Source organism: Carcharodon carcharias, chromosome 6, assembly GCF_017639515.1.
Source record: "Carcharodon carcharias isolate sCarCar2 chromosome 6, sCarCar2.pri, whole genome shotgun sequence".
Taxonomy (NCBI): Eukaryota; Metazoa; Chordata; class Chondrichthyes; order Lamniformes; family Lamnidae; genus Carcharodon; species Carcharodon carcharias.
The window spans coordinates 102,838,565-102,862,411 of NC_054472.1; the positions used below are offsets into that span (position 1 = coordinate 102,838,565).

The window sequence follows — 23,847 nt, forward strand, 5'->3', positions numbered from 1 at the left end:
GACTGAGTGTGGCATCAAGGAACCCTAGCAAAACTGAAGTCAATGGGAATTGTGGCAAGCCTTTCCATTAGTTGGAATCAAACCTAGCTCAAAGAAAGATGGTTATGGTTGTTGGAGGCTGACCATTTCAGCGCCAGGACTTCCCTGTAGGAGTTCCTTGGGATAGTGTCCTGGCCCAAGCATGTTCAGCTGCTTCATGAATGACCTTCCCTCTGTTATAAGGTCAAAAGTAGAGATGTTTGCAGATGATTGCAGAGTGCTCAGTACCATTTGCAACTCCTCAGATACTGACACAGTCTGTATCTGCATGTAGGAAGACCTGGAGAAGACTCAGGCTTGGCCTGATCGGAGGCAAGTAACATTCACTCCTCACATGTGCCAGCAATGACCATTGTTTTGATCCCTGTGGAGACCAATAAATCAAAAGAACCAAATCATCCCAGCAAGGAAACCAGTGGACAAGATTTCACTTATATAGCTTTTACTTGAACAATCAAACCAAAATCAATACAAATTAAACATGAATTAAGAGGCAAATAGCAATCAATATGACCGTAAATTAGACAATAAATAGTAGATACAACAAAGGTAGATCGCATGGATTTACTAGGCAGTCCACTAATCGTATATGGCACTAATTTTATCCAGCAAGTCATTCAAAGCTCTGAACTTCTTCAGGTAGAATTCCAGCTCCTTTTCTTTGAGGATGTAGTCACCAATCCTCATCTGACTACAGCTTCCAACCAACCCTAGTTCCATGAGCACAGTCTTCACCAAAATAATGCACCTCTGCAGAACCTTCTCAGCTCTGCTCATGACAAACAACTGAACCAGTGGCAGTAACTTTATTTTTCCTTTATCTTCGCTCCCAGACCCAGTCCTCCTGTCCTTCAGACTTCCTGCTCTGCACAACTAGAAAAGGGAAGTTCTATTTCCCTTTAGATTAGGGTCTGACCCAAAAAATACAAGCTTTGAGACCATGGATTTCATAATACCATCTCCAACAAGAGATAATCTAACCATCTCCCCTTGATGTACAATGGCATTACCATCACTGAGTGCTCCGCCATCAACATCCTGGAGTTTATCATTGACCAGAAACTTAACTGGACCAGCCATATAAATTTTGTGGCTATAAGAACAGGTCAGGGGCAGGGCAGAATGTGGAACATGCTACAGCAGGAATGATTGAGGCAAATAGCTCAGATGCTTTCAAAAAGGGAGGTGATGGCATAGTGACATTGTCACTGGACTAGTAATCCAGAGACCCAGGGTAATGCTCTGGGGTAAAAGCAAAATACTGCGGATGCTGGAAATCTGAAACAAAAACAAAAATAGCTGGAAAAACTCAGCAGGTCTGACAGCATTTGCGGAGAGGAACACAGTTGACGTTTTGAGTCCGTATGACTCTTCATCAGAATGCTCTGGGGACCTTGGTCTAAATCCTGCCACGGCAGATGGTGGAATTTGAATTCAATAAAAATCTGGAATTACAAGTCTAACGATGACCATGAAACTATTGTTGATCATTGTAAAAACCCATCTGGTTCACTAATGTCCTTTAGGGAAGGAAATCTGTCATCCTTACTTGGTCTGGCCTACATGTGATTCAAGACCCACAGAAATGTGGTTGACTCTTAAATGCCCTCTGAAATGGCCTAGCAAACCACTCAGTTGTATCAAGCTGCTACAAAGTCACAAAAAAGGAACAAAACCAGACAGACCACCTGGCATCGATCTCGGTACGAGAAACGACAATGTTGACCCTGCAAAGCCCTTCTTACTTACATCTGGGGGCTAGTGCCAAAATTGCGAGAGGTCTCACAGACTAGTCAAGCAACAGCCTGACACAGTCATCCTCATCGAATCATACCTTACAGATAATATTCGAGGCACCACCAACACCATCCCTGGGTATATCTTGTCCCATCGGCAGGACAAGCCCAGCAGAAGTGACAGCGCAGTGGCATACAGTCCGGAGGGAGTTGCCCTTGGAGTCCTCAACATCGACTCCGGACCCCATGAAGTCTCATGGTATCAGGTCAAACATGGGCAAGGAAACCTCCTGCTGATTACCACATACTGCCCTTCCTCAGCGGATGAATCAGTGCTCCTCCATGTTGAACACCACTTGGAGGAAGCACTGAGGATGGCAAGGGTGCAGAATATACTCTGGGTGGGGGACTTCAATGTCCATCGCCAAGAGTGGCTCAGTAGCACAACTACTGACAGAGCTGGCTGAGTTCTAAAAGACATAGCTGCTAGACTGGGTCTGCAGCAGGTGGTGAGGGAGCCAAGAAGAGGGAAAAACATACTTCACCTCATCCTCACAAACCTTCCTGCTGCAGATGCATCTGTCCATGACAGTATTGGTAGGAATGACAACCACACAGTCATGGAGGCGAAGTTCTGCCTTCACATTGAGGATATACTCCATCGTGCTGTTGATATACAACCACTGTGCTAAATGGGATAGATTTCAAAGAGATCTAGCAACTCAAGACTGGGCATCCATGAGGTGCTGTGGGCCATCAGCAGCGGCAGAATTGTACTCGAGCACAATTTGTAACCTCATGGCATGGCATAACCCCCACTCTACCATTACCGTCAAGTCAGGGGATCAACCTTGGTTCAATGAAGAGCGCAGAAGCGCATGCCACAAGCAGCACCAGGCATACGTTAGAAAAATGAGGTGTCAACCTGGTGAAGCTATAATACAGGACTACTTGCATGCCAAACAGCATAAGCAGCAAGTGATAGATAGGGCTAAGCAATCCTACAACCAACTGATCAGATCTAAGCTCTGCAGTCCTACAACATCAAGTTGTGAATAGTGGTGGACAATTAAACAACTCACTGGAGGAGGAGTCTCTGCAAATATCCCCATCCTCAATGATGGAGGAGCCCAGTGCATCAGTGCAAAAGATAAGGCTGAAGAATTTGCTACAATCTTCAGCCAAAAATACCCAGTGGATGATCCATCTCGGTCTCTTCCAGAGGTCCCTAGCATCATAGGTGCCAGTCTTCAGCCAATTTGATTCACTCCACGTGATATCAAGAAACGGCGGAAGGCACTGGATACTGCAAAGGCTATGGGCTCTGACAATATTCCGGCAATAGTACTGAAGACTTGTGTTCCAGAACTTGCTGCTCCCATAGCCAAGCTGTTCCAGTACAGCTACTGGCATCTACCTGGCTATGGAAAATTGCCCAGGTATGTCCTTTATAAAAAAAGCAGGACAAATCCAATATGGCCAATTACCGCTCCATCACCAGTAAAGTAATGGAAGGCGCCATTAACAGCGCTATCAAGCGGCACTTGCTTAGCAATAACCTGCTCACTGGTACCCAGTTTGGGTTCCACCAGGGCCACTCAGCTCCTTACCTCATTACAGCCTTGGTTCAAACATGGATAAAAGAGCTGAACTCCCGATGTGAGGTGAGAGTGACTGCCCTTGACATCAAGGCTGCATTTGATGGAGTGTGGCATCAAGGAACCCTAGCAAAACTGGAGTCAATGGGAATCAGGGGGAAAAAAATCCACGGGTAGGAGTCATGCCTAGCACAAAGGAAGATGGTTGTGGTTGTTGAAGGTCAGTCATCTCAGCTCCAGGGCATCGCCACAGGAGTTCCTCAGGGTAGTGTCCTCGGCGCAGCCATTTCAGCTGCTTCATCAATGACCTTCCTCCCATCATAAGGTCTGAAGGGGGAATGTTCACTGATGATTGCACAATGTTCAACACCGTTCGCGACATCTCTGGTACTGAAGCAGTCCATGTCCAAAAGCAGCAAGACCTGAATAATATCCAGGCTTGGGCTGACAAGTGGCAAGTAACATTCGTGCCACACAAGTGTCAGGCAATGACCATCTCCAACAAGACAGAATCCAATCATTGCCCCTTGATGTTCAATGGCATTACCATCACTGAATTCCCCACTATCAACATCCTGGGGGTTACCATTGACCAGAAACTGAACTGGACTAGCCATATAAATACTGTGGCTACATGAGCAAGTCAGGGGCTAGGAATCGTATGATGAGTAACCCACCTCCTGAGTCACCAGAGCTGTCCACCACCTACATGGCACAAGTCAGGAGTGTGATGGAATATTCCTCACTTGCCTGGTTGACTACAGCTCCCACAATACTCAAGAGGCTTGACACCATCCAGGACAAAGAACCCGCTTGATTGGCACATCCACAAACATTCACTCCCTCTACCACGGACGCACAGTAGCAGCAGTATGTACCATCTACAAGATGCACTGCAGGAATTCACTAATGCTCCTTCAACAGCACCTTCCAAACCCACAACCACTACCATCCAGAAGGGCAAAGGCAGCAGATAGAACACCACCACCTGGAAGTTCCCCTCCAAGTTACTCATCATCCTGACTTGGAAATATATCGCCGTTCCTTCACTGTTGCTGGGTCAAAATCCTTGAACTCCTTTCCTAACAGCACTACCTACAGCACATGGACTGCAGCTGTTCAAGAGGGCAGCTCACCACCACCTTCTGAAGGGCAACTAGGGATGGGCAATAAATGCTGGCCCAGCCAGCGATACCCACATCCCATGAATTAATTTTTAAAAAGTCAACACACATGAGAGGAATGGTAGAAAGATATGTTTAAAGGCTGAGATGTGGCAGATGGAATGAGTTGAGAGTTGTATGGAGTGTAAACACCCTCAGACTAGTTTTGCTGAATTGCGTGCTTCTGTGCGGTATATTCTGAGTAATTCTATCAGGGCATTGTCTTTTCCTTTCTCCCTCATTTATTTCTACAGCTTCTCCTTAAACATATTTATGCTATTTGTCTCAACTATTCTATGTGGTAGCAAGGTCCACATTCTCACCACTCTCAGGGTAAAGAGGTTTTTCCTGAATTTATTAGTGACTCTCTTACATCTACAGCCCCTAGTTTTCGACTGGCCCTAAAGTGAACATTTTCTCATCTACTTGATCAAGCTCCTTCATAATTTTAAAGACTCTATTAAATTACAACTCATTCTTGTTTCCCACAGTAAAGAGCCCTAGCCTCTTCAGTCTTTTTTGATAGTTACCTTTCAGCTCTGTTATCATCCTTGTAAATATTTCTTGTGTTTCGAAATCCTGTTTGTATCGTGAAGACCAAAAATGTACACAGTACTCGGAGTGTGGACCAATCAAGAAAACAGGATTAACTTAATTTCCCTGCTTTTTAATGTTGTAAAATAAATTTGAAACATGCAAAGAAGTTTTGTTAACGTAAAAGTTTCAGAATCAACTGTTACATGGGGCAAAGAATAATGAGGAGAAACCTTTTCGCTAGAAGTGATATAAAATATAAAACCATTTTTAGTTTCTAAATACGCATTCATTTGTAACTAAACTTCCCCATCCCAACCACTCCAATGTTTAAGTTATCCCATTTTTGTGTAACAAGATGTTTTATAGCACATAGAAATAATTTTTAACATTGTTAACTATGCAACATCTCTTTTCACAGATGATGCATTGCTCGCGAAGATACCTAGGGAGCTAATATACTTCATTTGCCACCTTACAAAGCAGTGGGATATGGGGTGAGTGCAGCCAAAAGCCATATTATGGCTAAACATAGCTTAAAATAGAAAGGAGCTGTCCCATTAGATTTGGAGGAATTAGGGATCGGGCTAGCTGCACGTTTGTAAAGAGGCTGAAGTGGCCACATACCTCCAGGCAAGGTATCCCCTGCTCTGCCTATGGCCAAGATGTGTGTCGTTCCCTCCCAATTTGTGCCAGCATTGCCTCCTCATGGGTCATGATCGTAGAGTCATGTTTCCTCCCCTAGTCAGGTCTTGCTTGCACGTTAACTATGAGAGAGTGGTGATTGTGAATGAATGTATTGGCAGGTGTGTTTGTACGTATTCAATGCCTCGCATGGTTGAACAACTGAGATATATCCGAGGTGTGAGTTGTGCCTGTGAAAATGCAATATTGTGGTGTCATGAAAAGCCGATTACTGCCATGAATTACTTACGGGCATATTGAACCTTTTAAGGAAGACATGCATGTTTTAAAAGAAACACAAGCAAGGACACTGAGCAAAAGGTGGCTGATAATGTAAAGTGACCACTTTCTGGAAAAATCCCTATGTGGATTATACTGACAGATCTGTCCTGAGAGCATGGAATGTCACACCTGAAAAGGTATCATGGCCTTCTTCAAGCACAGACTTAAAAGGGAGGTAGGAAAGATGCAAAAGACTGAACTTTAATCTCCTGTGGTTGCAGAGACAAAAGACTGATTACTATGTCTCAGCGGTCATCTAAAATCCAGCCCCTGTTGATTCATATCTTAATGTGTAAAATGGTCAGAGATCAAAGAAAACAGACTCTGAGTGCAAGCTAACTTTCCACGACCAACACCACCAGATACTAGCTGCTAATTTTCAATGTGTAACACCAAGAACTATTTATCAAAGTCAACAGAAAAATTGAATTTAGAAACAAATAACTCAGAAATGGAAAACAAATAGTCTTTTAATACATAATTCAATTTACACAGGCAAGTAATCAACATTGATATCATCGTCTAGTTACATCTAAATCATTATCATCAGTTTCAAGAGCTATAGTAACTACATAGCTCTTCCTCAGTTGGTTTTAAGATTTTCTTTTCAGACAGGTTCACCAACCAACCAGGAGTAAGACCGAAGAAAATTTGTCGAGGATCCTTACGCATTGCTAACATGCTATACGCCTCATCTTTGGTAATGTCCGGTAGAATGTAGCCATATTTCTTAGCAAGTCCCATCCGTGCTTCTTGAATTTTTGCTGGGTCTGCTAAATAGCCACGATTTTGAGCATCTGTATAGTAAGGAACCAGTTCCTCAGGTGGAAGCATACGTTTTGGAATTGGTTGCCCTCTTAGAAAAAAGGGCACCGGCTTACATAAAATATCTGTTTGAATGCAGAAACATTGCCAAATGGTTAACCATGCTGATGCAATAAGACGATTAAATTATTCTACACTGTTGGTTTGTTGAATACCAGTTCAGATATTTAAATCCACAAGAAGTTTATTGCTCAATTCCATTAATGTCTGGATATATCATGCTAGTTCCAAACACTTCATTCTAATAAAAGTACCATGCTCTATGTGAGGGCTAATTACTAAATTCTGTTCATCAGGAATGGCAAAACTACTGTCACTCACTTACTTGTTTTGTTCATCTCAGTCATTCTAAGTCTTTCAATTTAGCTCCAATTGGTGAGCAGTTTTGTGCTGTCGATCTATACCCACTATAAACCGCATTGAAGTTGGCCAGTAATTCTAAGCAGGACATTAGCAGTTTTAGATTTTTGCTAATTATTTGTGCCAGCTACATTCAGGATAACCCAAGTTTGCACAGGGGACCTCAAACAGGCATTAGGCACCTTGTATGCTTATGCAAGAAGTCTAACAATTATTCTAAGCATGCCTCCAGACTGCCATATTGGCAGCTTAAACATCTGTGTATATCCTGAAAATTAAAAACAAAGCTAGTGAATTTCTAGATCAAAAAACCTACACCTTAAAAAAAATGACAGTATGAGAATTTGATCTGAGATCATTCTCAAGAGACACAAGAAAAGGCACTGCCTTGTTTTAAACAAATCTATGCACAAATAATTAAAACAGAACTGTACTTACCCAAACTTCGTGGATCATAGAATCCAGTAGTTATAATTCCGCCATTCCTTTCAATCGCAGCAATAGTGAGCTCGGATGCCCACTGGACTTCAATGTTTACTTTTGCTGCAAAGCTGTCAACACCCTGAAAAATGAAACAAAAACTGTAGTGGATTGCAGTAGTCTCAGTTATTTTCATTAATGCAATCAATTATTGGCTCATATCGGTGGTTATACTTTATAATGATCGATATGAAGATGTGTGCTAACAAATGCACAAAAATTTCTCAGTTTCTAATATCCTTGATAAACTACAAGAATCTAACAGGATTGTCTACACATTCGCAAACTGTGTGCCTTTGCTTCCATCTAATGGCAGCAAGAGAAACAACCATCCAAATAAACGGTAACCACTTAGCTTTTTATCAGTTTGCTCATTGCATTAGGTACACAGGTTAGTTGGGATTAAACAAAGCAGCTGATAAAGAACAGTCAACTGATTAAAAAACTAAAGAGAGAACTGCAGGAACTCCAAAACAATGTTCACTTTGAATACATAACCCATCTCTGACAGAAAAGTAATCCATCTGCTGCTGAAACTCTCATCCATGCTTTTGTCATCTCCAGACACAACTATTTTAATGTTCTAATAAAAGGCGCGGCTATGGGTACCCACGTGGGCCCCAGCTATGCCTGTCTCTTAATAGGGTATGTAGAACATTCCTTGTTCCAGTCCTACTCCGGCCCCCTTCCACAACTCTTTCTCCGGTACATCGATGATTACTTTAGTACTGCTTCATGCTTTCGTCTGGACCTGGAAAAATTTATTAATTTTGCTTCCAATTTCCACCCCTCCATCATTTTCACATGGTCCATCTCTGACACTTCCCTTCCCTTCCTTGACCTCTCTGTCTCAATCTCTGGTGATAGACTGTCCACCAATATCCATTACAAGCCTACCGACTCCCACAGCTACCTCAACTACAGCTCCTCACACCCCGCTTCCTGTAAGGACTCCATTCCATTCTCTCAATTCCTTCGCCTCCGTCACATCTGTTCAGATGATGCCACTTTCAAGAACAGTTCTTTTGACATGTCCTCCTTCTTCCTTAACCGAGGTTTTCCACCCACGGTGGTTGACAGGGCCCTCAACCATGTCTGGCCCATCTCCCGCGCATCCGCCCTCACACCTTCTTTTCCCTCCCAGAAACATGATAGGGTCCCCTTGTCCTCACTTATCACCCCCCCCCAGCCTCTGCATTCAAAGGATCATCCTCCGCCATTTCCGCCAACTCCAGCATGAAGCCACCACCAAACACATCTTCCCTTCACCACCCCACCCCCCGGCGGCATTCCGTAGGGATCGTTCCCTCCAGGACACCCTGGTCCACTCCTCCATCACCACCTACACCTCAACACCCTCCCACAGCACCTTCCCATGCAACCGCAGAAGATGCAACACCTGCCCCTTTACTTCCCCTCTCCTCACCTTCCAAGGGCCCAAACACTCATTTCAAGTGAAGCAGCATTTCACTTGCACTTCCCTCAACTTAGTCTACTGCATTCATTGCTCCCAATGCGGTTTCCTCTACATTGGAGATACCAAACACAGACTGGGTGACCGCTTTGCAGAACACTTTCGGTCTGTCCGCAAGCATTACCCAGACCTCCCTGTCGCTTGCCATTTCAACACTCCACCCTGCTCTCATGCCCACATGTCCGACCTTGGCTTGCTGCATTGTTCCAGTGAAGCTCAACGCAAACTGGAGGAACAGCACCTCATCTTCCGACTAGGCACTTTACAGCCTTCCGGACTGAATATCGAGTTCAACAATTTTAGATCATGAACTCTCTCCTCCATTCCCACCCCCTTTCCGATTTTCTCCCTCCTTTTTGTTTTTTCCAAAATTTATATAGATTTTTCTTTTCCCACCTATTTCCATTATTTTTAAATGTATTTCCATCCATCGTTTTATCTCTAACTTTTAGCCTTTTGCGATTCCTTCAACCCACCCCACCCCCACTAGGGCTATCTGTACCTTGTTCGTCCTGCTTTTTACCCTTAATTAGCACATTTCTTTAGATAATATCACTACCTTCAACGCCTCTTTGTCCTTTTGGCTGTGACATCTTTTGGTTATCTCCGCCTATCACTGGCCCTCTATCCAGCTCTTCCTGTCCCAGCAACACCCCCCCCCCCCAACCCTTGAACCAGCTTATATTTCACCCCTTTTCTATTTTTCCTTACTTCTGTTGAAGAGTCATGCGGACTCAAAAAGTTAACTGTGCTCCTCTCCACAGATGCTGCCAGACCTGCTGAGTTTTTCCAGGTGTTTTTGTTTTGTTATTTTAATGTTCTCCTGGATAGCCTCCCATCTTCCATGCTCACTAAACTTCAGCTCATCTAAAACTCTGCTGCCCTTTCCTATCTGGCACCAAGTCCCACTCACTCATCATTATTGTTCTTCCTGACCTGTACTAGCTACTGGTCCCCCAAAAACTCAAATTTAAAATACTAACATTCACATTACATTCATGCATCACACCTCCAAATATCCGCCAAAACTTCCCCCAACCCTACAACCCCAGATTTCTAAATGCCTCTGCGGCATCCCTTCCTCCTGTTTCCCACCATTGTTGCCCTTGCCTTCAGCCATTTTGGTCCAATGTTCTGCAATTTCATCTCTAAATTCCCCCACCTTCCTCTCCTCTGAACCCATCCCTTTTAACTAAGCATTTGACACATCGATATCTTTTTGGCTCAGCATCCATTTTGGCTGATTACACCTCAGAGAAATGTTCCATGGCACTTCAAAGTTAAAGGTGTTATGTAAACCTAAGTTGCTGTTGCAACATTCAGTTGTAAACATTATAAAATGAGCAAGGAAGTGGGGAAACAAGAAGGTAAAGTTCATTCAACTGACTCCTGAAGTGAGAGAGTTATCTTATGAAGAAAAGTTGGACAGGTTGGGCCTGTATCCATTGGAGTTTAGAAGAATGAGAGGTGATCTTATGAAACATGTAAGAGCTGGAGGGGACTTGACAGGGAGGATGCTGAGAGGATATTTCCCCTTGAGAGGCTAGAACTAGGGGATACAGTTTAAAAATAAGGGGTCTCCCATTTAAGACAGAGATGAAGAGAAATTATTTTCTCTCAGAGGGTTGTTAGTCTGTAGAATTAATTTCCCCAGAGAGCAGTGGAGGCAGGGTCATTGAATAATTTTAAGGCCAAATTCGATTGATTCCCTTGTCAATCAAGAATCTAAGGGTATAGAGGGTAGGCAGGAAAGTAGAGTTGAGGTCACAATCAGATCAGCCATGATCTTATCAAATTGCAGGGCAGGCTCAAAGGACCGAATGGGTTACTCTTGCTCCTGATCCATTTGTTCATATCTAAGGGAGGGACAAACAGGGAGAGAAGGGGACTGGAAGAGTAAGTGGGGAGAATAGAAGAGAGGGCAGGGGAAGAACCGGCCAGTGGACAGGGGAAAGTAGGAGAGACTGAATAGGAGCAGAGGAAAGAAGGGGTGAGGCTGGAAGAGAGATCAGAGGAGAAAGATAATGGGAACAGAGTGTGAGAGAAGGGAACTGTAAGTGCAGGAGGAGAAAGTGAAGAACCAGAACTCTGGTCTCATACTGTTGGGACCATATGGAGCAGGGCTTGAACTTTGTATCTTCCAATTCAGGGGAAGAAATGCTTCCACTAAGCCAAAGGCTTAACTAGTAGTTAGATGACCTTGTTCATTAAATAATATGGAGTAATTTGTAGCTATTTGTAGGAGTCAGAATTTCTGTAACTCTTGAGACAAACAGTAAATATCTCAATGAAGTTCAGTCTTCTGAATTCCACTGTTGATATCGCAGTTATACTATAACTGTTAAGAATTCAAAAACAATCAGCAGATTTATCTCCTATTATCTGCACATAAAGACCAATAGATTTCCTGGAAATAACAAAGAGAGGACTAGAAAATCCGTGACCTTACATGCAAAATAAAGCTGTGACTTTGTGCCATTAACAGAATAATGTTTGGTTTGTATTAAGATAAAAGGTTTGTATTACCTCTTCTACTAGCTGGATTCCATAGTCTCGTTTGAGAGGCTGGACTGTAACTCCTCTTGCATTCACTAATTGGGTCAGATCAATAGGTTGACTGGGATCCACTCTGCCCAGATCTATCAAATACTGAAGTCGATTCAGACTTAGTGGTTGGTATTGCCGCCTAGAGCTGAGGGAAGAAATTTAAAAGAATACTTGTTTTTCTTAACCATAAGAATATCACATTGATAAAATTCTGTGTAAGAGATGACTCTCCCTCCACAGACCATCTGTTCTTCAGTGCAGTACCTACTATACGTAGATACACTGACCCACCTATAGGCAGATGCATGGAAATTGACATTACCACACACATATAGAAAGACTTGCATTAATATAGCACCATTCACAATCTCAGAACATCCTTAAGTGTTTTACAGCCAATTAACTATTTTGGAAGTGTAGGCACTATTGTAATGCAGAAAATACAACAGATAATTTGCACACAAGGTCCAAAAACAGCAACGCGATAATGACCACTTGTGCTCACATTCCTGGAGTGGGTCTTAAACCCACAATCTTATGATTTAGAAATTAGTCATGGCCAATATCCTATACGTCTATACATGCACGCACATACATGTGCCTACACCCATAAATCTGCATCAATGTGACATATGTGTATACCTGTGCATACTCACATATATGCATGTGTGTATACATGCAAATATACAACCACATGCAAACAAACAGATGTGTAACAAATACATGTCTGTACATATGCACATACACACACGCATATATATTATATATATATATATATATAGATATGGATAATGGATTGAACATAAGAACTTAGAAATAGGAGGCAGCCATTCGGTCCCTCAAGCCTGCTCCGCTAGTCAATAAAATCAGGTCTGATCTTTTGTGGCCTTAATTCCATTTTCCTGCCTGTTTCCCATAACCCTTGACTCCCTTGTCAAGGAACAATCTGTCTAACTCAGCTTTGAATATATTCAATGACCCAGCTTCACTGCTCACTGGGGGAGAGCATTCCAAACACTAACAACCATCTACTGGAACAAATTCCTCTTCATCTCCATCGTAGATGGGAGACGACTTATTTTTAAATTGTGCCCAAGGGGAAATATCCTCTCACATTTACACTGTCAAGCCCCCTCAGAATTTTCTCCATGAAAAACTATATGCTTTTCAAAATATGGGATACAGATGATAGTTTGTAATTAGGATGACTACTATAGTCATAGTCAATAGAGCTATTCATTCACCAACCTGTGCCCCTCATTGTATCCATATTTTGGAATAACAATATAAAATGGAGTTTGTCCACCTTCAAATCCTAATCGTGGCCGGTTTCCACGCTGCGTCTGGCCTTTATGACCTCGGCCACTTTTTTTCCCTCCATGGATTCCCCTGCCACGTCTTTTTTCCTGGAAATTAAGCATTATTTATTAGTTAACTATCTACCATAGATTTTTCTTCATCTTTGTCCGAGTTGAACCTAAAAACAGAATGACAAAGATGGCTGGCTGTGAAACACAAGCCTTTTTACATTCTTACTAAAAAAAATTCTAAACAGGATAATAATCATTTCAGAAGTCACAAAGATGTTGTGTTTTGGGCTTGCTTCAGTATGAAAATATGGCTAAGAAATACTCCCAATTTGGCCAAAGCATTCTAGTCACCACCTTGAATAACATTTTAAAGCTTTTTGTGAAAGATTCAAGGAGGTCTTAGCATTAGTTTAAGTAATCCTCTCCCACATCAAATTTTCAAGACCCCATCCTTTGCCCCATCATTGACGGCTACATTTTCAGCTGCCCAGACCTCAAGCTCTGGAAGTTCTTTTTGTCTTTGCTCAACACAATCTTCCTTTAGCCTTTAGTCACATATCTCAATATGTCCTCTTCTGGCTGAGCCTCTCTCTCCTTGTGTGTGAAACACCTTAGGATGTTTATGTTGAAGGAACTTCATTATTGCAGGCTGTTGCCTTCGAGACTGATGAAAATTCAGAGACCGTGGGTATCTATAAGCAAATTGTATATTAATCTGGAGAAAACATTCACGGGGCTACAGGGAAAGGGCGGGGGCTTAGGATGAGCTGAGTTGCTCTTGCAAAGAGCCAGCACCGATAGAATGGGCCGAAAGGCCTCCTTCTATGCTGTAATGATTCTGTGAAGTTCCCCCATCTCCAGGCTGACCTCCAGTAGTGAGGGAGTACCATACTGTCCCAATGGGGCTTTAGAGCGCGGCCCATGTCCTCCTGCCCCCAGCATGTCTCAAAGAGCCGGGGAGTTCACTCCGTTATAAAAATAAAAACAAAAAAACTGCGGATGCTGGAAATCCAAAACAAAAACAGAATTATCTGGAAAAACTCAGCAGGTCTGGCAGCATCGGCGAAGAAAAGAGTTGACGTTTCGAGTCCTCATGACCCTTCGACAGAACTTGAGTTTGAGTCCAAGAAAGAGTTGAAATATAAGCTGGTTTAAGGTGTGTGTGTGGGGGGCGGAGAGATAGAGAGGTGGAGGGGGGTGGGTGTGGTTGTAGGGACAAACAAGCAGTGATAGAAGCAGATCATCAAAAGATGTCAACGACAATAGTACAATAGAACACATAGGTGTTAAAGTTAAAGTTGGTGATATTATCTAAACGAATGTGCTAATTAAGAATGGATGGTAGGGCACTCAAGGTATAGCTCTAGTGGGGTTTTTTTTATTTTTTTTTATATAATGGAAATAGGTGGGAAAAGGAAAATCTTTATAATTTATTGGAAAAAAAAGGAAGGGGGAAACAGAAAGGGGGTGGGGATGGGGGAGGGAGCTCACGACCTAAAGTTGTTGAATTCAATATTCAGTCCGGAAGGCTGTAAAGTCCCTAGTCGGAAGATGAGGTGTTGTTCCTCCAGTTTGCATTGGGCTTCACTGGAACAATGCAGCAAGCCAAGGACAGACATGTGGGTAAGAGAGCAGGGTGGAGTGTTAAAATGGCAAGCGACAGGGAGGTTTGGGTCATTCTTGCGGACAGACCGCAGGTGTTCTGCAAAGCGGTCGCCCAGTTTACGTTTGGTCTCTCCAATGTAGAGGAGACCACATTGGGAGCAACGAATGCAGTAGACTAAGTTGGGGGAAATGCAAGTGAAATGCTGCTTCACTTGAAAGGAGTGTTTGGGTCCTTGGACGGTGAGGAGAGAGGAAAGTGAAGGGGCAGGTGCTGCATCTTTTGCGTGGGCATGGGGTGGTGCCATAGGAGGGGGTTGAGGAGTAGGGGGTGATGGAGGAGTGGACCAGGGTGTCCCGGAGGGAGCGATCCCTACGGAATGCCGATAAGGGGGGTGAAGGGAAGATGTGTTTGGTGGTGGCATCATGCTGGAGTTGGCGGAAATGGCGGAGGATGATCCTTTGAATGCAGAGGCTGGTGGGGTGATAAGTGAGGACAAGGGGGACCCTATCATGTTTCTGGGAGGGAGGAGAAGGCGTGAGGGCGGATGCGCGGGAGATGGGCCGGACACGGTTGAGGGCCCTGTCAACGACCGTGGGTGGAAAACCTCGGTTAAGGAAGAGGGAGGACATGTCAGAGGAACTGTTTTTGAATGTAGCATCATCGGAACAGATGCGATGGAGGCGAAGGAACTGAGAGAATGGGATGGAGTCCTTACAGAAGCGGGGTGTGAGGAGCTGTAGCATTTTCACGTGGTCCATCTCTGACACTTCCCTTCCCTTCCTTGACCTCTCTGTCTCAATCTCTGGTGATAGACTGTCCACCAATATCCATTACAAACCCACCGACTCCCACAGCTATCTCGACTACAGCTCCTCACACCCCGCTTCCTGTAAGGACTCCATCCCATTCTCTCAGTTCCTTCGCCTCCGTCGCATCTGTTCCGATGATGCTACATTCAAAAACAGTTCCTCTGACATGTCCTCCCTCTTCCTTAACCGAGGTTTTCCACCCACGGTCGTTGACAGGGCCCTCAACCGTGTCCAGCCCATCTCCCGCGCATCCGCCCTCACGCCTTCTCCTCCCTCCCAGAAACATGATAGGGTCCCCCTTGTCCTCACTTATCACCCCACCAGCCTCCGCATTCAAAGGATCATCCTCCGCCATTTCCGCCAACTCCAGCATGATGCCACCACCAAACACATCTTCCCTTCACCCCCCCTTATCGGCATTCCGTAGGGATCGCTCCCTCCGGGACACCCTGGTCCACTCCTCCATCACCCCCTACTCCTCAACCCCCTCCTATGGCACCACCCCATGCCCACGCAAAAGGTGCAACACCTGCCCCTTCACTTCCTCTCTCCTCACCGTCCAAGGACCCAAACACTCCTTTCAAGTGAAGCAGCATTTCACTTGCATTTCCCCCAACTTAGTCTACTGCATCCGTTGCTCCCAATGTGGTCTCCTCTACATTGGAGAGACCAAACGTAAACTGGGCGACCGCTTTGCAGAACACCTGCGGTCTGTCCGCAAGAATGACCCAAACCTCCCTGTCGCTTGCCATTTTAACACTCCACCCTGCTCTCTTGCCCACATGTCTGTCCTTGGCTTACTGCATTGTTCCAGTGAAGCCCAACGCAAACTGGAGGAACAACACCTCATCTTCTGACTAGGGACTTTACAGCCTTCCGGACTGAATATTGGATTCAACAACTTTAGGTCGTGAGCTCCCTCCCCCATCCCCACCCCCTTTCTGTTTCCCCCTTCCTTTTTTTTCCAATAAATTATAAAGATTTTCCTTTTCCCACCTATTTCCATTATATAAAAAAAAATAAAAAAACCCCACTAGAGCTATACCTTGAGTGCCCTACCATCCATTCTTAATTAGCACATTCGTTTAGATAATATCACCAACTTTAACACCTATGTGTTCTATTGTACTATTGTCGTTGACATCTTTTGATGATCTGCTATCACTGCTTGTTTGTCCCAACAACCACCCCCACACCCCCCCCCCCCCCCACCCCTGTCTCTCTATCTCTCCGCCCCCCACACACACACCTTAAACCAGCTTATATTTCAACTCTTTCTTGGACTCGAACTCAAGTTCTGTCGAAGGGTCATGAGGACTCGAAACGTCAACTCTTTTCTTCTCCGCCGATTCTGCCAGACCTGCTGAGTTCACTCCGTGCTTCAACTAACATTCACCCCAACCGAAAAATACAAGGGATCTTCGAAATACAATCTGGGATCTTGCTGTGCAGTGACAGGTGTTACTACTCAAGCTGCCGGTCGGGTTCTATCTCTCCGGAAGGCGGCAGGGGACGGATGGCCAGAATGTCCAGGCTTGCCTTCCAGGCAAGTGAGGAACCGGGGGTGCTGCTGAACTGACCTTTTTCTTGGCCCCGGAGTTCGGTCTCAGGTTGGCGAGTGACACTCGCGGTAGCCGCCGTAGTAGCTCGAGCCCAGCCGAACCGCCCCCACGCGCCGCCATCTGCCCCAACCACCAGCAGCCACAACTTACGACTGCCGTAAAAGCCAAGCGAACGCTGCTTTACGACAAGCGCAGGAACGGTAAATCCCAGCCTCGGAATGACCGATTTGTCCTCTAATATCCAGTCACTGATTTGATTTTATGTGTGATTCCCAGCAACCTTTTTTGGGATCTTTCAAGGCTTCGAGATGTAAAGTGTGCGAGTAGCAAGTGACTGAAGATTGACCAACAGAGACAGTTTGGTTTATTGTATTTCCGCTTTACACTAATATTTATACACATGCATTACAAAATAGATTGAGAAATGAGAGATAGAAGCTGGGTTATGAACTGACGACGACACGATTCTAACTACAACTCGCTCTCGAGCTGCACCTGCGTAGTCCGCCACCAAGCGCTTCCTCTGATTGACATCCCGATCAGCCAATCACAACGCCCAGTCTGGGTTTCTGATTGTGGAGGCGTCAATGAGGACTGAGGAGGGGGCGGGACATCCTGTGGCCGCGCGGGGGGGGGTGGACGTAACGGCCCAGGAGCGGGCAGGAGGAGCGTGAATAGTGGCAGTGAGCCGTGTGTTGTAGAGGTGACTCGGGGTTTAGCTGGACACTTTCCTTTTTGTTGTGTATGTGCGGTAACAACATGTCAGCGCCGGTTCCTGCCATTATCCCTGCTGCAAAGAAAGCCACGGCCGCGGTGAGTCTCACCTGGAAGGCGTTGGGCAAAGGGCGGGTGCAGCTTCCAATACCTGGTTCACAGCGCAACCAGAATTATGCACTGACCCACCGAGAAAACGTGTTCCCGGTGCGCAGTGGAGAGGGGAAACGGTACTGATGTGTCTCGGTAGTTGCCAATTATGGTGAATAATTGTACACTATTTAAGCGACTTCCTCATCTGCAATTGTCATAAAAACAAACACATTATATACAATTGGAGAAAGCAAAAGCTATCAGAGCAGTTTAAAAAGTCACTGGAGAAGAGGATATTAGGTAATTGGGACAGAAATGCTAAGAGCTTTCTTAACTAAGTCAGAGGACCATTAAAGACTAAAAAATTGACATGTTTCCGGGGACAGGTTCAAATGGACTCTTGGGATGGTAAAAGGTTAAATGCATACTTCATAGCAGTCATCACTTTTGAAAGCTATGTTCAACTTCCAGCAGTGCATTGTTCTGCAAGAAAAAAATGTCCCTTTGTAATCCTGCTCCTATCTGCACAAATTGCTGTGCCTCCTAACTTATTGTCACCTGCAAACTTGAACATATAACTCACTAAGCTTTCATCCAAGAAATTGATATCTATGCTGAAAAGGAAAACATGACTTGTCACATCCTTTCATTCATTCACTTTGTCTCAGTCTCCTACCTCCCAACCAATCTCCAACCCATGTTGTAAGACTGCCCCAATTTTGTGCACTTTTAATTTTGTTACCAAGCTCACATATGGAACCTTATTAAATATCTTCTAGAAACCCATATAAATAACATTTAGAGACAACATCACAGAGGCCATTCGGCCGGTGGTGCCTATGCTGACTCCTAAGGAGCAATTCACTTAGTGCCACTCCCTTGTATTTTACCTGTCGTCCTGCACTTTCTTTCTTTTCAGGTAAATGTTAGTGACGATCTCAAAAACAAAAGTTTGATTTGTCAAATATGACCTTCAAAAATCTACGCTGATCAGTTCATACTTGTCCAAGTGATCAAACGTTTTGCCCATAATAACAGAGATGTTAGACTGATGGGTATGTCATTGCCGTGCCTGGTTTTCCACTTTTCCCCAATCTCCTATCCATTCTCTTCCTCTGTCACACACAAAGTACTCATTTATAAAGTTTGCCACTGCCCCATTTTGTCCTGTGTCTATTTTTGGTGAACTCACAACCCCTTTCACCATTCTTTCCCTTATTATACTTATAAAATCTTTGACCTTCAGCTTTGATGTTCCTTGCAAGTGTTTCCTTCATGTTTGTTTTTTTGCCCCTGTTGTTTTTGTCCCTTTGTTGCTGTTTACAGCTCTCCCAGTCTGCCGATTCCACATTTTCTCATATTTATGTAAGCCTTTTCTTGTACCTTGAATTTAAAACTTGGCTGTGACTGTCCTTCCTCCCTCTTAGACATATTGAATTCAATCCTATTATGTTCCCTCATAGACATTGTCTATCTGGATTCCCAGAAAGCATAATTTCCAGTTGCTGCACAAGATAATATTTATGGAATTTGCAGTAAATTGTCACTGTCGACAAATCATTGGCTGCATGCCCTCTGGCAGAAAGTTTTTTTTATCAAAGAATGTGGGTTTGCTTGAAGACCAACACCATCATGCAGTGATCAGTGTTGGATCCTTAGTTTAATGATTCTAGAAACTAGAAAGTGGGTGGGGAGGGAAGGGTAAAACTCCAAGAAGTATGACTAATGGGAAACAAAGCTGCAGGTTAGCGTTTGGCGGGGTGGGGGGTGGATTCAACTTCATGGAAAATTATGAAAAATCTGAAATGAAAGGAGAGCCCAGGAGAGGCTATTAAAATCTCCAGAACACAAAATAGGACAGAGTGTTTGGAAAGGGCTAGGAATCTAACTTCAAGCACATCAGATAAAGGGACGACAATGACAAAGGGGATGGGAAATACAGGACTGAAGGTGTTGTATCTGAATGCACGCAGTATACGAAATAAGGTAAGTGAGCTTGTGGCGCAGATTTAAATTGGCAGGTATGATGTGGGCATCACGGAGACAGGGCTGCAAGGGGATCAGGACTGGGAGCTAAATATCCAAGGGTATACATCCAATTGAAAAGATAGGCAGGTTGGCAGAGGGGGTGGGGTTGCTTTGTTAGTAAGAAATTAAATTAAATCGATAGCAAGAAATGACATTGGGTCAGATGATGTAGAATCCATGTGGGTAGAGTTGAGGAACTGCCAAGGTAAAAAAAACATAATGGGAGTTATGTACAGGCCTCTGAACAGTAGTCAGGATGTGGGGCACAAGATACACCAGGAGATAGAAAAGGCATGTAAGAAAGACAAGAGTACAGTGATCATGGGGGATTTCAATATGTAGGTAGACTGGGAAAATCAGGTTGGTAGTGGATCCCAAGAAGAGGAATTTGTGGAATGTCTACAAGATGGCTTTTTGGAGCAGCTTGTGGTGGAGCCCAGTAGGGAACAGGCAATTCTAGATTTAGTGATAAAAACAAAAAACTGCGGATGCTGGAAATCCAAAACAAAAACAGCAACAGAAATACCTGGAAAAACTCAGCAGGTCTGGCAGCATCGGCGGAGAAGAGTACAGTTGACGTTTTGAGCCCTCAAGACCCTTCATGAGGACTCGAAATGTCAACTGTACTCTTCTCCGCCAATGCTGCCAGACCTGCTGAGTTTTTCCAGGCGTTTCTGTTTTTGTTCTAGATTTAGTGATGTGTAATGAGGCAGATTTGATAAGGGAGCTTAAGGTGAAGGAACCCTTAGGAAGAATGACCATAATATGATAGAATTTACCCTCCAATTTGAGAGGAAAAAGCTGGAATCAGATGTAATGGTATTACAGTTGAATAAAGGCAACTACAGAGGCATGAGGGAGGAGCTGGCCAGAATTGACTGGGAGATGAGCCTAGCAGGAAAGACAGTGGAACAGCAATGGCAGGAGTTTCTGGGAGTAATTTGGGAGACACAGCAAAAATTCATCCCTAGGAAGAAGAAGCATACTAAAGGGAGGACAAGGCAACCATGGCTGACAAAGGAAGTCAGGGACAGCATAAAAGCTAAAGAGAAAGCATACAATGCGGCAAAGAACATTGAGAAGCCAGGGGATTGGGAAGCCGACAAAGATCAACAGAGGACAGCTAAAAAAGAAATAAGGAGGGAAAAGATTAAATATGAGGGTAAACTAGCCAGTAATATAAAAGAAGATTGCAAGAGTTTTTTTAGATATATAAATGGTAAGAGAGAGCAAAAGTGGACATTGGGCCGCTGGAAAATGACCCTGGAGAAGTAGTAGTGGGGAACAAAGAAATGGCGGAAGAACTGACTTTGCATCAGTCTTCATGGTGGAAGACACGAGTAACATCCCCAAAGTTCAAGAGAGTCGGGGGGGGGGGGGGGGGGGGGGGGGGGGGGGGGGGGGGGGGAGGGTGAGTATGGTGGCCATTACCAAGGAGAAGGTGCTAGGAAAACTGAAAGGTCTGAAGGTGGATAAATCACCTGGACCAGATAGATTACACCCCAGAGTTCTGAAGGAGATAGCTGAAGAGATAGTGGAGGCGTTAGTGGTGATCTTTCAGGAATCACTGGAGTCAGAGAGGGTCCCAGAGGACTGGAAAATCGCTAATGTAACCCCCCTGTTTAAGAAGGGAGTGAGGCAAAAGACGGGAAATAACAGCCTGACCTCGGTCATTGGTAAGATTTTAGAGTCCATTATTAAGGATGAGATTTCAGAATTCTTGGAAGTGCATGGTAAAATAGGGCAAAGTCAGCATGATTTCATCAAGGGGAGGTCATGCCTGAAAAATCTGGTAGAATTCTTTGAGTAGGTTAGACAAAGGCGAGCCAATGGATGTTATCTACTTGCACTTCCAGAAGGCCTTTGACAAGGTGCCGCACAGGAGGCTGCTTAGTAAGATAAGAGCCATGGTGTTAGAGGCAAGGTACTAGCATGAATAGAAGATTGGCTGTCTGGCAGGAGCCAGAGAGTGGGGATACGGGGGTCCTTCTCAGGATGGCAGCCAGTGACTAGTGGAGTTCCGCAGGGGTCAATGTTGGGACCACAACTTTTCACTTTATACATGAATGATCTAGATGATGGAACTGAGGGCATCCTGGCTAAGTTTGCAGATGATACAAAGAAAGGTGGAGGGACAGGTAGTATTGAGGAGGCGGGGAGGCTGCAGAAGGATTTGGACAGGTTAGGAGAATGGGCAAAGAAGTGGCAGATGGAATACAATGTGGGCAAGTGTGAGGTCTTGCACTTTGGTAGGAAAAATAGAGGCATGGACTATTTTCTAAATGGGGAGAGAATTCAGAAATCTGGAGTGCAAAGGGACTTGAGAGTCCTCGTCCAGGATTCTCTTAAGTTTAACTTGCAGGTTGAGTCGATAGTTAAGAAGGCAAATGCAATGTTGGCATTTATTTCAAGAGGACTAGAATATAAAAGCAGCGATGTGTTGCTGAGACTTTATAAGGCTCTGGTCAGACCACATTTAGAATATTGTGAGCAATTTTGGGCCCCATATCTCAGGAAGAATGTGCTGGTCCTGGAGAGGGTCCAGAGGAGGTTCACAATAATGATCCCAGGAATGAAAGGCTTAACATATGAGGAACGTTTGAGGACTCTGGGTCTATACTCGATGGAGTTTAGAAGGATGAGGGGGGATCTGATTGAAACTTACAGAATACTGAAAGGCCTGGATAGAGTGGACGTGGGGAAGATGTTTCCATTAGGGGGAGAGACTAGGACCCGAGGGCATAGCCTCAGAGTAAAGGGAAGACCTTTTAGAACCGAGATGAGGAAAAACTGCTTTAGCCAGAGAGTGGTGAATCTATGGAATTCATTGCCACAGAAGGCTGTGGAGGCCAGGTCATTGAGTGTATTTAAAACCAAGGTAGATAGGTTTTTGATTGGTAAGGGGATCAAAGGTTACGGGTAGAAGGCGGGAGAATGGGGTTGAGAAACTTATCAGCCATGATTGAATGGCAGAGCAGATTCGATGGGCCGAATGGCCTAATTTCTGCACCTATGTCTTATGGTCTTATAATGATCATGATGAAGATATTGAGGGGAGTGACATGAAGATTTGTATTGGTTAGAGGCCTGTGAAGGAGCCTAAACAACTAAGAGCAGATCACAGTGTGTTGGGGAAATGGGACCATGTTTGGCAAATGATATTTAGCTTGGAGAAGTGCAGTGTTACGCACGTGGCAAGGTCAACTCTAAGCATATGTACACTTCAAGGAACAGAGCTGATGCATGTGGTGAAATAAAAAGATCATGATTCGTAAATCTAAAAGTTCATGACAATACTGTGAAGCTATAGCTAAAGGAAATAAAGACTTGCCTTTATATAGCATTTTCATGACCACCTGATGTCTCAAAGCATTTTACAGCCAATGAAGCACTTTTGAAGTTTTGTCACAGTTGCAATGTAGGAAACGCAGCAGCCAATTTGCACACAGCAGACTCCCACAAACAGCAATGTGATAATGACCAGATAATGTATTTTTGTGATGTTGATTGAAGGATAATATTGACCAAAACACCAGGGATAACTCCCCGCTTCTTCAAAATAGTGCCATGGGATCTTTGGCATTCACTTGAGCAAGCAGATGGTGTCTCGGTTTAACGCCTCACCTGAAAGATGGCATCTCTAACAGAGCGGCACTCCCTCAGTACTGCACTGGAGTGTCAGTCTTAATTCTGGGCTGTATCTATAGGACCATCCATACAAAATGAAACATCATTTTGTGCTTGTTCTTGACCTAGAGTTAGGCCCCATTTAGATTATGGTGTTTAGGCCTGGGCCACTCAAATGAGTGATGGGCTTTGAAAATGGTTTAGGGGAGGGCCATAAGAATGATTTGTAGTTTAAAATATTTTAGCTACCAAGATAGATTCAAAATACTGGTGCCTGTCTTTTAGAGAGGTGTAGACTCAAACAATTTGAGACAGTAACAATAATTAGTGAACAGTGACACATTATTTCAACTATTAGGTTGAATAATGGAGTTAT

The 23,847-nt window shown here is 44.2% G+C and overlaps 2 protein-coding genes across 4 annotated transcripts in view; one reads left to right on the top strand and one right to left on the bottom strand.

The window, feature by feature from the left end:
- Positions 1–6,488: 6,488 nt before the first annotated feature.
- Positions 6,489–17,519, bottom strand: mrpl15 (mitochondrial ribosomal protein L15). Its single transcript, XM_041190046.1, has 5 exons — positions 17,028–17,519; positions 12,971–13,128; positions 11,702–11,867; positions 7,660–7,783; positions 6,489–6,926 (listed from the first exon to the last, which is right to left on the bottom strand). The coding sequence occupies exons 1-5, from the start codon at positions 17,127–17,129 to the stop codon at positions 6,589–6,591; spliced, it is 888 nt and encodes a 295-aa protein (XP_041045980.1). The 5' UTR covers positions 17,130–17,519; the 3' UTR covers positions 6,489–6,588.
- Positions 17,520–17,611: 92 nt separating this feature from the next.
- Positions 17,612–23,847, top strand: part of LOC121279139 (acyl-protein thioesterase 1-like) — a 60,298-nt gene continuing 54,062 nt past the window's right edge. The window contains exon 1 of one of the 3 annotated variants that reach the window (XM_041190105.1): positions 17,612–17,822. In XM_041190105.1, coding sequence (XP_041046039.1) covers positions 17,754–17,822 — 69 coding nt within the window. In that variant the 5' untranslated portion in view covers positions 17,612–17,753. The remainder of the gene's footprint in view (positions 17,823–23,847) is intronic. The other 2 variants (XM_041190106.1, XM_041190107.1) reach the window with 2 other exon arrangements.

Excerpts from the sequence above, each read along its gene's own strand:
- mrpl15 (XM_041190046.1), bottom strand. The coding sequence starts at position 17,129 with ATGGCGGCGCGTGGGGGCGGTTCGGCTGGGCTCGAGCTACTACGGCGG. Across the intron at positions 13,129-17,027 it reads ACTCCGGGGCCAAGAAAAAG|GAAAAAAGACGTGGCAGGGG; the intron begins GTCAGTTCAGCA and ends CTTAATTTCCAG. Across the intron at positions 11,868-12,970 it reads GGATACAATGAGGGGCACAG|CTCTAGGCGGCAATACCAAC; the intron begins GTTGGTGAATGA and ends TTCTTCCCTCAG.